General features: G+C 49.5%; 4 protein-coding genes across 5 annotated transcripts in view; 3 read left to right on the plus strand and 1 right to left on the minus strand.

Moving 5' to 3' along the window:
* Window positions 1–30: 30 nt before the first annotated feature.
* On the plus strand, window positions 31–4,680 carry MED31 (mediator complex subunit 31). The gene is made up of 4 exons (XM_047759366.1): window positions 31–167; window positions 1,025–1,102; window positions 1,842–1,938; window positions 4,318–4,680. The coding sequence occupies exons 1-4, from the start codon at window positions 140–142 to the stop codon at window positions 4,508–4,510; spliced, it is 396 nt and encodes a 131-aa protein (XP_047615322.1). The 5' UTR covers window positions 31–139; the 3' UTR covers window positions 4,511–4,680.
* Window positions 4,681–5,717: 1,037 nt separating this feature from the next.
* On the minus strand, window positions 5,718–8,517 carry TXNDC17 (thioredoxin domain containing 17). Its single transcript, XM_047759367.1, has 4 exons — window positions 8,242–8,517; window positions 7,597–7,678; window positions 6,833–6,908; window positions 5,718–5,937 (listed from the first exon to the last, which is right to left on the minus strand). Exons 1-4 carry the CDS (start codon window positions 8,384–8,386, stop codon window positions 5,869–5,871), a joined length of 372 nt encoding a protein of 123 aa, XP_047615323.1. The 5' UTR covers window positions 8,387–8,517; the 3' UTR covers window positions 5,718–5,868.
* Window positions 8,518–8,536: 19 nt separating this feature from the next.
* Window positions 8,537–12,600, plus strand: part of KIAA0753 (KIAA0753 ortholog) — a 55,952-nt gene continuing 51,888 nt past the window's right edge. Inside the window, exon 1 of one of the 2 annotated variants that reach the window (XR_007132029.1) lies at window positions 8,537–8,837. The gene's annotated coding sequence lies outside the window, so the exon portion shown is untranslated. The remainder of the gene's footprint in view (window positions 8,838–12,600) is intronic. The other variant, XM_047759364.1, reaches the window with a different exon arrangement.
* On the plus strand, window positions 8,846–12,567 carry LOC125115306 (collagen alpha-2(IV) chain). Its single transcript, XM_047759363.1, has one exon. It carries the CDS (start codon window positions 9,136–9,138, stop codon window positions 12,565–12,567), a length of 3,432 nt encoding a protein of 1,143 aa, XP_047615319.1. The 5' UTR covers window positions 8,846–9,135.

A 12,600-nucleotide genomic window follows, 5' to 3' on the forward strand; every position in this document is an offset into this window, starting at 1 on the left:
CCCAGCGCGAGGCTGATCCCGCCCCCGCGTCCCACACTGCCCCGCGGCAGGAAGAGGGAGCGGCGGCTTCCGGCACTTCCCCCGCGGCTCCGGGCGTTTGCTGTGCTGGGCTGCTTGTGGGTTAGCGTCTTTGCTGGTGATGGCCGCCGCCGTCGCTATGGAGACAGGTGAGTCGCGCTCGGAGCCATGCGTCTTCGCAAGTAGAACTATCCTGGGCCCAAACCCCCGCTCTTGCTTCCCCTCGTTCTCCTTTCAGGCCTGACTCCTTTCAGGCAGAGTGAGTTCGGACCGGGAGGGCCGCGGACTTTTCTAGTGTCGGAAGGGTGAAGGTAGTTTGGCCTTTTCAGAGTTTAATTTGTTGGCCAACACTTTTTCTTTCATTGCTCTTCAGACACCGGCACCACTGGCTTCCGGCGAGAACGAGAAAGAGAATTTCAATTTTAAACCAATCTTCGGTTTGTTTTCTGCGTCTCAAACGAGCTTGCATAAGTTTAAAACATCGCCGACACATTTGTGTTATTATACTACCAACGACGCTTCTCACCTAAGCACACGCTTCTTGATCTTGTGTACTCGCCGTAGCCTCTGTCAGCTTGCATTCTGAACTTTTTCTTGGTGGCTTTAGCATTCACTTTGTTTTTGTTTACTAACTTTATCACCTAGCTACTTGTAATGCATTATTAAAATTAAGGCACAGTTACCCTAATCTATCCCAGTGATCACTGTTAAATTTCTTACATGGTGGCTCATGGGTCATAAACATTCTGACCTGTGTGTTCTTGCTTTCTTTGATGACTTGTCTTTAAGTTTAGAGAAACGTCTTACTCCTTTTAATCAGGGCTTTGCTTTCCTTAGACTTCTAAGAAAGGTTTTTCTCCTCCCACGCCCAGTTTAGGAAAATATCACATGCCCTTCTTTATGAAGAAGTGTATTTCAGCATTAGGTTTATTACTGATGTTTTCTTTCTACAAATCAGTATTCAGTGACGTTTATTTTGGATGATTTTTGATATCTTCTCTCCTAGATGATGCTGGGAATCGACTTCGGTTTCAATTGGAGTTGGAATTTGTGCAGTGTTTAGCCAACCCAAATTACCTTAATTGTAAGTTGAGCAGTACCCCATTGAATTGAGTAGCTATTGATGATTTCTGACAGAAGAGTTGCAATTCATAATACTGTTGGCCCTTGGTATCCACAGTTCAACTACAGTTGTTTGAATCCTCAGGTACAGAAGGTGACAGTAGTCATTGTCATCGCACTATACCACTATATAAGGGACTTGAGCATCTGTGGATTTGGGTAATCTGTGGAGTCTCCTGGAACCAATCCCCTGCAGAGTCCCTGGGATGACTTCATCTACTTTTATACATTCTCAAGTGAATGGAATTATTGCTACACTTTTACTGCTATATATTATTGAGCAGACTGGGACTTGTGTTTTGAATTCAGTGTCTTTTTTTTTGTTTTTTGGTCTTTTTGCCATTTTCTTGGGCCGCTCACACGGCATATGGAGGTTCTCAGACTAGGGGTCGAATCGGAGCTGTAGCCGCCTGACCTACGCCACAGCCAATGCAACGCGGGATTCGAGCCGCGTCTGCGACCCACACCACAGGTCACGGCAACGCCAAATCCTTAACCCACTGCGCGAGGCCAGGGATCGGACCCGAAACCTCATGGTTCTTAGTCGGATTCGTTAACCACTGAGCCATGATGGGAACTCCCTGAATTCAGTGTTTTTTAGTGGTGAGGATGTTAAGTTTACTTTACGTATGTTAGGAGTCAGAAATAAGTAGTCCAAGGATGGTTTGCTCTACAGATTTTTTCTTTTTTATGCCTTTCAGTTCTTGCCCAAAGAGGTTACTTCAAAGACAAAGCTTTTGTTAATTATCTTAAGTACTTGCTTTACTGGAAAGAGCCAGAATATGCCAAGTATCTGAAGTAAGTTTAATTTTCATAGTCCTAAATATATGTGTACTTTATTACAAAGACTGATATTTAATTAGATGTCTTAGTTTCACATTTGAAAAAAAATTTTTTTGACTCTTTGTGCTCCTTTTAGTTGCCACCAGTTTAATATGAAACACTTGTTTCTAAATTAACTTGGATTATTGCAGTAATCTCACTGGTATCCCTACCCCACCCCCACCCCCACCCTTCCACCACCTAAAAACAACTGGAAATAATAGAACTTCTGTATATTCTAACCAACAGACCTCATTCACATTTTGCCAGCTGTCTCACCAATATCCTGTGTCTGGTGTAGTATCCAGTCTAGGCTCAGATGCTGCATTTTGTTGTCATGTCTTCTTAGTCTCCATTAATATGAGTTTTAAGTCTTCTTTTTTTTTTCCCCTCCATAAGTGACACAGAAATGATGTTATATCCTTCTTGGTATGTCAGGAGTCACAGGCAGTCACTTCATTCTATGACTGGTCATATTAATTTTGATCACTTGGTTGAGGTGGTGGCTGTCATTTTTATCCATATCAAGTACTATTTTTCCTTTTGTATTTAATATGTATCTTGTGAGGAAATACTTTGAGTCTGTAGGAATTTCTTGTTTCATATTTCATTCTTTTACCCACTAACTTTAGCATTTACTGAAGATACTTACTTGCTTGAGACAGTTTTTACTGTGGTGACATGCTTTGTTTTTTGTCTTTTTAGGGCCGCACCCACGGCATATGGAGGTTCCCAGGCTCGGGGTCAAATTGGAGTTATAGCCACCAGCCCACACCACAGCCACAGTAACGTGGGATCCAAGCTGTGTCTACAACCTACACTACAGCTCATGGCAACGCTGGATCCTTAACCCATTGAATGAGGCCAGGGGTCGAATCTGAGTCCTCATGGATGCTAGTTGGGTTCGTTAACCACTGAGCCACGATGGGAACTCCTCTGTGGTGATGCCTTTTTTTTTTTTTTTTTGTCTTTTCACACCCATACCTGCAGCACATGGAGGTTCCCAGGCTAGGGGTCTAATTGGAGCTGTAGCCTCGACCTTCACCATAGCCACAGCAACTCGGGATCCGAGCTGCGTCTGCGACCTACACCACAGCTCCCCCCCCCCCCACCCCCCCGCCCCCAGCAACGCCGGATCCTTAACCCACTGAGTGAGGCCAGGGATCAAACCTGCAACCTCATGGTTCCTAGTCGGATTTGTTAGCCACTGTGCCACAACGGGACCTCCTGTGGTGATATTCTTGATTCCATCATTCTCTATTCATTTATTAGTTGGAATTCACTTATAAGGAAGGAATGTTTCCTTGTTCCTGATTTCTTTATTCATTTTAAAAGGTTAAATCAATATGGATTCTTTATCTTGTGGATTGTAATTTTTTATTTTCTTATGCTAGTGATCCCAGATGTAGCCAGTGGGAACCCCTTCAAATTGGCTCTTGAGGACTTTTAACATAGCCCCCTAATCTTTAGAGCATTTTCCTTTCTGGCACTACATATATTCCAGGCTCATCTTGTTCTTTCCCTGTGTTAGCTATGCCAACAAACCCTGGATAATGCTATTTAAAACCCACGACCTGGATACTCAGTGTACTCTTGGTACTGGAGTACCATTGCTTCTAGGCCTTCTCTGCACGTAAAGCAAGGAACAGTGTGTATGTGTGTCTATTCCTGTATCTGTCTCTATATGTTAAAAGCGACTCAGTTCATACTGATGTTTTCAATTCCAGCTCAACAACAGGATTCTTTCTAGCCTCCCCCTTTCCTTATCTGAGATTCCTTTCCTGAGAGCTGGATATTTACAGTGTATATACTTACGTATTTGCTCAATCTTAGCATATACATACATAATTTCAAAATTGTTATATCCCTATGGAAAACTAGGATACAGTATTTGTGCATAGTTCTTTCTGAAACTGACTCACTTTTAAAATAAAAGCTGTCTTTTTATCATTATTTATGGAAAACCAATAGGTGTTAATTAAACCCACAATTACTAAAATAGTGTTCATGTTTATCACCTTGAAAACCACTGGAATAGAATAACATGATTTGCCCCCAAATGTTGACTGTTTACCAGTTATTGTGTAGTCTTAGGTAAGTTATTTAACCTTTCTAAATTTGTTTGCTCACTTTTGAAAATTTTGCTGGCTTTTGATGATAAGCTTTTCTGTCTAAGCAAAAAAAAAACTGTACTATCAAGATAGACTAAGTTAATGTTAGGCTGCAGGATCATTTGGTATGGTAACAAATGATATGGTAGAAATGGTAGGCTGCAGGATCGTTTTTGAATAACAACTAGAGCATGGTGTTATTGACTTAATTATGTTGATAATTAACTTATAAACTTAACCCCAGGTACCCTCAGTGTTTACACATGTTAGAACTGCTCCAATATGAACACTTCCGCAAGGAGCTGGTGAATGCTCAATGTGCGAAATTCATTGATGAGCAGCAAATTCTGCATTGGCAGCACTATTCCCGGAAGCGGATGCGCCTTCAGCAAGCCCTGGCAGAGCAGCAACAGCAAAATAACACATCAGGAAAGTGAAAAGCTGATCCAGACCAGGCTCTTACGACATGTATATATTGCTTTTGTACATGAAGACAGAAAAAGACTCTTGCTCCGAACCTTTATTGTGACAGCACCCAGAACCGATAGTGTGCTATTTAACTGAACTAATTTTTTATTCTCAATAGATTATTTCTTTTAAACTAGAATTGTTCTTTCTCTGTGGATTGTAAGCTTTCATTAGTATTTAATAGTCAACTGACTAAGAGTAGAAATGTTCGGTGCTTCAGACCAATTTAGAGTTGGGGAGCTGGGGCAAGGGGAGAGCCACCAAATATCCCAAAGCTTAAGCAAAATTGTTCATGATGAACAGTGGGACCAGGGGCAAATCTGTCTCCAGGAACCTTGCTGTCCCCTCAGATCAGCTATGGCACCCTTCTAAGGAGTGAGAGAAGTGGAATCAGTGACCTCTATACATCAGAGCAGGAACTGCATAAATTTCCTACATACTGCAGGGCAGAAGGCATACCTGGAGCACCATCTACTTTGCAGGAGAGCCTTAAGGGAGAATTGAGGTCAGGGAGTATTTGTGGTTAATTACTAATAGGACTCTCGACCTTAGACTAGAACAAAGGTGAGGTGCCTCAGATACTTGTGCTCATTTGGGAAAGCTAACTTTTTTTTTTTTTTTTTTGGGCAGATACCACAAACCAAGCACTATGTTAAGTGCTTAGTTGCATTCTCATTTTATCCTTAGAACAGTCCTTGTTCATAAAGGAGAACACTTAGGTGTAGACAAGTTAGGAACCTTGCCTGTGGTTACACAGCTAGTAGGTGATAGTCAGTGAGACTGGCTAAAAGGCTAGGTTATATGGCCTCCCACCACTAGGTTGTATGGCCTCTGACCTCTCCGCCACCTGCCTCATCCCGCACAATCAGACAGCTGTAAAACAAAAGCAGGGGCTGGATTAGATGTGCCTTGCTATCCTTCAGTGGTTAGATTAAGTTCTACATTCTAAAGCCAAAGATGTTTTAGGATAACAGTTCTTTTGTAAGTTCATGGAATTTAAAGTAAAAGATCCTAACTTCTTTAGAAGTCTGGAAACTATCTTCTTCACCATCAGCGGCTTTTAGATATTTCTGTCCATCTCCAATAATATCCTCCCCTTTGGGCTACTACTGCTACTCCTGAAGACTTAGTTTATCTATAGCTCAAACATATCCATATATTAAAGCAAACTAAGGGTTCATGAGCATTTTAATTGTACTCTTTATTATTTAGACATACACAGTTTTTCTTTTAATCATCATTTATTTATTGCTAACATGAATTCAAAGCAGTTTCTTTTATACTAGAGCAAATCAGGAAATCGAGACACAATTGCCATCATCAAATCTTACTCTTCAGAGAACAACATCTCCACGAGGTTGGTCTGAAGACACTCAGATTCTACCAGTTTTTGAGGCTGTAAAAGAAGAACAGTCTTATCTTAACCCATCACTACAAAAATGTTATTAGGAAGGGAATGAGTTCTGCCTTGAATGACACAAATCTTGGAACAGAAATTACGCCATTCAGAAACTATCAACTAGTTGTAACACATTTTATGAAATAGTTAAGGTATTTGCTTTAAGGTGAATCATTAAAATTCTTGGCTCCCTGGACTAAAACAGGAGACAGCAAGCCCAGTGTCCCCGCTTTCCCTTAATTCTTCAATTTAGAATTCCAGGGTCATGACTTAACTAGAGGTGCTCTTTCATCAAGAATTATGGATTAAAGAGAAAGCAACTATTGATGGCACTCTTTTAAGGGATTATATGTTAACCAACTTTGTTCAGCAGTGCCTACCGAATTTAAAAATAATGGCTTGGGAGTTCCCTTCGTGGCTCAGCAGTTAACAAACCTGACTAGGATCCATGAGGATGTAGGTTCGATCCCTGGCCTCATTCAGTTGGTTAAGGATCTGGCATTGCTGTGAGCTGTGGTGTAGATCGCCAATGTGACTTGGATCTGGCATGGCTGTGGCTGGCAGCTGTAGCTCCGGTTCGATCCCCAGCCTGGGAACTTCCCATGTGCCACAGGTGCAGCACTAAAATGCAAAAACAAAAACAAAACCCCAGCCAAACAAACAAAAAAGAATGGCTTTTAGGAAAGCACTGAAAGAGCTAATATTTGCATTATTAATAATTTATTGGGACTGGCCATAGGGAGAGACAACTTTTGTGCTCTGAATCCATGCTAAAGAGCAATATGATATTTGGGATGAAATGTCAAGGTCTTTTCAAATTTGAATCCAGAACAAGTTAAAAGAGTTGATAGGGTGAATTGTATCCCCAGCACAGTTAAAGAAAGATACTCACTGTTCCATATTTAAGTAGTGTAGGCACTGCGGTTAATTTCAACTTTTTCCTGAAGTCATTATTTGGATCTTTCCAACTATTTCAAAAAGAGAAAGTGATCATGAAAAATTTACTTGGTTTCTTACAGTCTGCTAAATATTTGATGTATTCTTACATTTAATCTTCTAGTAATCATTGTTTTTTTTTTGTCTTTTGTTGTTGTTGTTGTTGTTGTTGCTATTTCTCGGGCCGCTCCTGCGGCATATGGAGGTTCCCAGGCTAGGGGTCCAATCGGAGCTGTAGCCACCGGCCTACGCCAGAGCCACAGCAACGCGGGATCCGAGCCATGTCTGCAACCTACACCACAGCTCACGGCAACGCCGGATCGTTAACCCACTGAGCAAGGGCAGGGACCGAACCCGCAACCTCATAGTTCCTAGTCGGATTCGTGAACCACTGCGCCACGACGGGAACTCCTAGTAATCATTGTTTTTGTTGTGAACATTTTAAAGACCTTGACTCTATGACTTACTCCCCTGTGCAAAGTTTTCACGTGAGTATATACTAAAATATAAATGTAAAGACAATTAAGTTACAAAGGAACATCACGGCAAATTCATTGAATTACCCCTACCTAATACAACTGGATGATCACTCAGATTTTTAATTTGTATTTTATATATTCTAATTGCTTGACTTATCCGACTATACCTTAGAACTCAGAGTCTGAGTCCCAAAGCCGTTCCTACCTAGGTCTGGGAAATAGAGTACACGTGGCCACTTACTAAAGTCTTTCTCCTACTTGGCAGTAGATGAACACACATCCTTCAACAGTATGCTTCAGCCCCTCTCGTACAACTGGTTCAGCTTTAAAAGAAAAAAAAAAAGTTGGTAAAAATAAAAATAATTACACACCAACAGTACAATCAGCACTGATAAACAGCGCCCCTCTCCTCGCCTCTCCCCTCAGGCTTGGTAAGTACTCAGACTTTAACCTGCAGTTAACTGAGGAGGTTAACAGAAGTCAGGTGCTGTTTTCTGATTTGAGAGCCACTTTAAAAGAGCAAGGACCAACTCTTAAGTCCTGATTTGTCCCCACGCCACGGAGCCCAGAAAAACGAAAGACATTTGTTGGCATCGAAAAGAAACCACCTCGTGTCTCCTGTAAGACACTAATCAAGGAAGTTAAAAGTTCTAAAGGACTAGATTCTAAGATTACCTGAGTGGAATGGTAGAAGAGCACTCTTGGCGGGGTGGGAAAGGACTTAATAGGAGAGTCGGGTACAGGGTTGGAAAAGACAAAAGACAGCTCAGATCGCTCTGCGGGACTCGGGAGCAAGATTCCCTCCGCTTCTCCACCCTGCTCAATGGCCACAGCCTCAGCTTTCCTGCCAGGTCCTCTAGGCAGGAGACCTGAATCCCGGCCTCACCCTGCACGCAGTCGGGGCACCAGCTTTTCCCTTCGGCGTCCTTAGAACCGGAAAAGTAGGCGAAAATGGTCTTGCCATTGTGCTGCTTCACAGCCTGTATGAACTCTTCGTAGCCGGACACGCTCACCTCCTCGTAGCGGGCCATCGGGAAAGCGGGCCTGGACCGCGGGAGGTGTCTTGGGCCGCACGCCGCAGCTGGGACCGATCCCCTGCGGGGCGGAGCGAAGCTGTTTCCGGGTGGGCGGGGACTTGAGGGAGCCAGCCAGGCTCTGAGGTGCTACGGGTGCCTCCGACGGCCCTAACTCCGCACCATCTTTCTGCTCTCACGTCTCAGGTCTTTCCGTGCTGGCTGCGCCCACAGCGCCCGGATTCTGCCCCAGTATGGTCCCAGTCCCGGCCCTAGCCCCATGTGCGGTGGCTGCAAAACCTGCCGCCGCGCTGCCCCTGGACCCTTAGGTGGCTCCGGAGCCTTAACGGCTCCCAAGCCACCCTGCGCCTGTTGCCATGGCGACTGGGCGAGCGGCCGGAAGCTAGGCCTAATAGCGGCCCCCCCCCCCCCGCCCGCTTCCCGGTAGCCGAGCCGAGCCCCAGGCCAGGTGGGCTCGGGCCAGAGCTGGGGGGATTCTGGGAAGCTGCGTTAGGAGTCAGGGACGTAGGGAAGAGGAGACCTGGGCCCGGGGCAGATCCTGCCGCTCGTCGGCTCTAATTACCGTTTCTTCTGCTGAGGCTTTAGTCGGGCGACCGGGACAGGGCGGGGGCAGGGGGCTGTGAGGGAGGAAGGCTGCGAGGGTTAGAGCTGAGTGTGAGTGCGTGTGGGGAGCCGCCTTGGGAGCTGGTGCCAAGACAGGAAGTGCCCCAGAGCTGCGTTGGGAAGGCGTGAGTCGTCCTGGAGCTATGAGCGGGATGGCTGGCCAGGGGGCCCTGCGGGGGCTGCGCGGGGGCGAGCCAGCCGCAGAAACGCCGGGCCGCTGCGTGGGGCCCAGCAGGTCTGGGCGTGGAGTCCGGAGGCCGTGGGGGAAGAGATGGGGTTCAAGGACCACTGGAGGCCGTGGAGCGAGGCGCCGGGCTAGGTCCTCCGTGCGGGAAACGCACTGTGTGAGTGCAGAAAGGCTGCAGGACTGCCGGGGACAGTGGGGGAGAAGACAAGCAGCGGGGACAGCCCAGGCCGCCGGGGCGAACGAGGTTGCGGGGACACCTGGCACTGCAGGCTCTATGGAGGCTGCAAGGGACCCTGGGACTGTATGGGTGAACGGGGCTGTAGGGATACCCCAGGTGGTGGGGCCTGTCGGCTCTGTGTGGGTGACTGGCAGTGGGGAGGAGGAAGAGTCGGTTTATAGGAGCCCGCGGGGCTGTGAGAGAAAAGGTCGCCCGGGATCTATGGGGCACGAGAGCATTCTGGAGCTGTGGTTGAAGGTGCAGGCCATGAGGGCAGCTTCAGGATGTGGGGAAGGAAGCAGAGTCGAACTCCATCCTGTGCCTGCAGGAGAGGGGTTGCTTGAAAGGGGGATTCCTGGCCGGGCTTCCTGGGTGGAAACCAGCCGTGGTGGTCTCACAGGACCCTGGGTGAAAGGGCAGGGTAGGGCAGCCCCCGGGGCCGCAGGAATAGCTATAGCTCTGGGCCTGGGGGCAGGCTGTGAGAGGGCTGCAGTCGTGTGTGGGCAGGGCCAGCCTGTGAGGATACCCTCTGTGGCTTTGCCTGGCACTATGGAGGCCAATTCTGGGATTGCCCCAAACCTGCTAGGGAGGGGACAAGCTGTGGGGGTGCCTGGGGCCGAAGAAGGGATAGACTATGGGGTTGCCCCAGGCTCTCGGGGAAAAGGAGTGACTGTGGGAGTGCCTGGGGCCATGGGGTGGCCCAAGGCTGTGGAGGTACCCAGGTCTGTGGAAGGAGAGCTAGGCTATGGGGGCGCTCTGGGTCTGTGGGGGAGAGAACAGTCAGTGCAGGTGCCTGGGGCTCTGGCACAGGAGGCAGTCTGCGGGGATACCCCAGGCTTATGGAGAAGGGTACAGGCCGCCGCGGTGCCCGAGGCCATGGGGGTCCTCAGGGCTGCACCGGAAGAAACTATCTCTGTGGGTGCACCAGCCCTGTGGTGGAGGAGACAAGCAGTGGAGGAGACAGGCCCTGGGGGTCTCCCTGGCCTGTGGGGCATTGGGCAGCCTGTAGGGGTACCTTGTGTTATTGAAGAGGGAGCGAGATATGGGGGTGATCCAGGATTCAAGGAAAGGGGACAGGCTCTGTGGGTAGAGACAGGCTCTGGAGGCGACTCAGGGTCATGGGAAGCTACACAGACTGCAGAGGTATCTGGTCCTGATGAGCAGGAGGCAGGTTCCGGGGGTGCTCCAATGAGCATAGGACAGGCGATGGGAGTACCTAGGGCCTGGGGAACCGAACAGTCTGTGGGGGTGTCCCAGGCTGCGGGGCTTCCGGGAGCTGTGGAAGAACCAACCAGCTTCGGTGGTGTCCCAGGCCTGTGGGCTAGACAGCAGGCTCGGGGGGTGCCTGTGGCTGATGCAGTGCCAGGGGTTGTCCGGGATGAGATGTGCGGTGGGAATGTCCTGAGTCTGTGGGAAAGGAGTCAGGTGATGGGGGAGCAAGCGGCTCTGGTGCCTGAAGCTTTAGGGAGACCTGGGTCTGTGGATCAAGAGCCCGGCTGTGGGGACGCCTCATGTCTGAGCAGGAGGAGACAGGCTGAGGGGTCACCTGAGACAGTGGGGATGCCAGAGGCAGCAGGTGTGTCCAAGCACAGGTGTGCGCCGGCAGGGGTGCCCACAGCTGTGGGTGCGCCTGGGTCTGGAAGCATACCTGCCAGGATGCCTGCTGCTGTGTGGGTGTCTGGCTCTGTGTGTCAGGAAAGCAGCTCCAGGGATGACATGAACCTGTGGGGCAGGGCTCATCCTGCCAGGATACCTGTGGCTTCAGGGGTACCTGTGGCTCCGGAGGAGGTGTGGCCTGTGGGAGAGGACCCTGGTTCTGAGGCTTTCCGAGGATCATGGGGGAGGAGACAGGCCGTGGGGGTTCCCGGTTCTGTGGCTCCTGAGTTACCTGGACTTGTGGGAGAGGAGACTGGCTCTGAGTGTATCCCAACATCTTGGGGACGGAGACAGAGTGCCAGGGTTCCTGCAGCTGCTGAGGTGCCCGCCGTGGCTCCTAGGGTGCCTGGTCCTCTAGGGGTGGAGACTGGCTCCGGGGGTTTCGCCCACCTGCCAGGAAGGAAGAAGATGGCAGGAGTACCTGTGACCACAGGGGTGTCCACAGCTGCCTGGGCGCCTAGGCCTGCACAGGAAGATGCTGGTTCTGGAGGTGTCGCAGGCCTGTGGGGAGGGAGAGAGACAGTGCGGAGACCTACAGATGCCAAGGATCCCACCAGGATGGGGATGCCTGCCACTGCCAGGGTGCCTGGGCCCATGAGGGAAAATCTGGGCCTCGGGGGCATCTCAGGCTTGGTGGGAGGGAGACAGACTGTAGGAGCATCCATGGCTGTGGGCCTGCGAACAGCCCTGGGGGTGCCTGGGCCTGAGCAAGGAGAGACACTCTCTGGGGGTCTCTTGAGCTTATTGGGAAGAAGACAGATTGCTGAGATGCCGGCAGCTGCCAGCGTTTCCCTGGCGGTGGGAGTGCCCTCTGCTCCTGGGGCCCCTGGGCTGCTGGTGGGTGCTGCTGGCTCTGGGGATGGCTCAGGTGCATGGGGAAGGCGAGAGGTTTTTGAGATGCCCACTCCCGCCAGGGCTTCAGGACCTCTGGATGGGGAGACAGCCTCTGAAGGTGTCGCAGGTCTGTGGAGAAGGAGACCCAGTGGAGCCATGTCTGAGGCTGTGTCTTTGGGGATGCTTGCAGCTGTCGGTGTTCCCATGGCAGGGCGTGGGGCTGCCGCAGTGTGGGTGACTGGGTGTGCAGGAGAAGGATCGAATGCTGCCATCTCGGGCCTCAGAATGCCGAGGAGACAGTCCATAGAGGGCCCCGGGGCTTCATCGGGGGAGGTGGGAGGTGGAAGTGTCCTGGGGCTGGTGGGGCGGAGCCAGATGGAGGGGGTGTCTTACACCTTTGGCCGTGGGACCAGGTCACGGAGCTGCCCAAGGTGCGAAGGGGAGGAACCAGACTATGAGAACGTGCCAGGAGTGTCCAGGGCAGGCACGGCCGTGGGGGTGAATGAAGCTGAGGAAGTGCCCCTGGTGTCAAGGGAGGAAACAGGCATTGGCTGGTCCGGGGATCTTGCCCAACAGGGTGGGAGGAGACAGGCTGGAGGAGGGTCTGGAATCAGGGTTAGGGGGAACAATTTGGGAGAAACTTATGAGGGGGAGGACAGATTGAGGGGGGCATTCCAGTAGTATATATAGGGGACAACTTGAGGGGGTCCTGGG

Source organism: Phacochoerus africanus, chromosome 14 (genome assembly GCF_016906955.1).
Source record: "Phacochoerus africanus isolate WHEZ1 chromosome 14, ROS_Pafr_v1, whole genome shotgun sequence".
Classification (NCBI taxonomy): Eukaryota; Metazoa; Chordata; class Mammalia; order Artiodactyla; family Suidae; genus Phacochoerus; species Phacochoerus africanus.